Source organism: Austrofundulus limnaeus, unplaced genomic scaffold (assembly GCF_001266775.1).
Source record: "Austrofundulus limnaeus strain Quisiro unplaced genomic scaffold, Austrofundulus_limnaeus-1.0 Scaffold102, whole genome shotgun sequence".
NCBI classification, from domain to species: Eukaryota; Metazoa; Chordata; class Actinopteri; order Cyprinodontiformes; family Rivulidae; genus Austrofundulus; species Austrofundulus limnaeus.
The window spans coordinates 1,668,334-1,669,737 of NW_013952504.1; the positions used below are offsets into that span (position 1 = coordinate 1,668,334).

Consider the following 1,404-nt stretch of genomic DNA (forward strand, 5'->3'; position numbering starts at 1 on the left):
GGTTTAGTGCGAGCTGCTGGAAGATGAAAGTTAACTGGATCTGGACATGGTGCTTGTTTGATGTTAATCTCATCAGGTTCTTTCATGTTGTTAGCAGAATCCAGTAGAGGACACTCCACTTGTTGTCCTGTTGGGGTCTCAGAGTCCAAGAGATCCTCTGTTTCTGATGCTGATGAACCCAATTGTTCCTCTGTTTCTGGTTCTGATTCTTGTTCTGGTTCTGATTCTGAAGCAGTCTCCTTATCAGTAACTGGCATTCTGTGTTCCACTGATGTCTCAGTTTTCTCCAGCTGTCCTTCAGACGTTAGCTGTTGTGGTTTTTCTGTAGCCAGAACTTTATTTAGGAAATACTTCATATTTGAAACCAGTAGCTGTGCTCCAGCTTGATTCAGAGTCATTCCATCCGACCTGAATAGATGTTTTCTTTCCCAGAAGAGATCAAAATTGTCCACATATCTCACAGAATGGTCAGCACAGGATTTTTCCAAGAACCCATTAAGAGCTAAAAGTCTACTGAACCTCTCCGCTCCACCTTTGACTGTTGGAACCGGTCCACTGATGAAAACTTCCATGTTGAGATTTTTAACTGCATTCAGCAGCTGAATAAAATCCTTCTTCATGATTTCTGACTGTCGGTTCATAACTTCATCACTTCCTGTATGAATGATGAGTTTCTTCAGAGATGGATACTCTGCTGTTATCTCTAGAATCTTCTCTGCAAGGTCAGACACTTTATCAGCAGAACTCAGAACTTTGACTTTTTTCTTGTTCCAGAATCCTCTGATTTCATTCACCATTTTATCTGTAATAATCATCATTTCCTGATTTTTAAATGTCTCTCTTCGAACTTGCGTTGACTTTGAACTGGATCTGGATCTGGTCTCAGATCCCTCACTGAAATCAGATAGTGAACTTTGTTCAGACTCAGTTTCTTCCAGTGGTGTGAATCTGTTTTGAAGAAACACTGCTTCATTTCTCTGKYTATTATCAGCTGTTTTAATTAAAGCCTTTCGCTTCTTTCTTCTTGCTGGAGGAGAAAAATCATTTCTCTGTAATTCTGGCCATACGTTGTCCTCTGAGATTTGAATCCTTCCTGAGAGATTTTTTGGTCTGGCACACACAGAGTTCCTTACTGCTTCACTCTCATAAGCAGCTTCCATTTCCTCTTCATATTGATCTCCCATGTCAGCCTTCTCATCCATTTTAACACCTGTGGAGTCTTCCAACGCATTCACCTCTTCCAGACGATGAATCTTGAACTCCAAGACTGTCACTTTCTGGAGAAGCTGGTAGAAATCTTCTTTAGAAAAATAAGGAGGCATCTTGAAGCTTTTTTTGTACTCACTCTCACTAGATAATGTTTCAAAATTCTTCTCAGGTTCTTCACTCAGCCAAAAATAAAAT

At 40.2% G+C, this 1,404-nt stretch overlaps 1 protein-coding gene across 1 annotated transcript; it reads right to left on the reverse strand.

Moving 5' to 3' along the window:
* Nucleotides 1-72: 72 nt before the first annotated feature.
* Nucleotides 73-1,364, reverse strand: LOC106521102 (uncharacterized; the record flags this gene model as incomplete). The annotated part of the gene is given in 1 exon segment (XM_014013522.1): nucleotides 73-1,364. A coding segment is annotated over 1 exon segment (1,250 nt), but the record flags the coding sequence as incomplete, so codon positions are not given.
* Nucleotides 1,365-1,404: the final 40 nt, after the last annotated feature.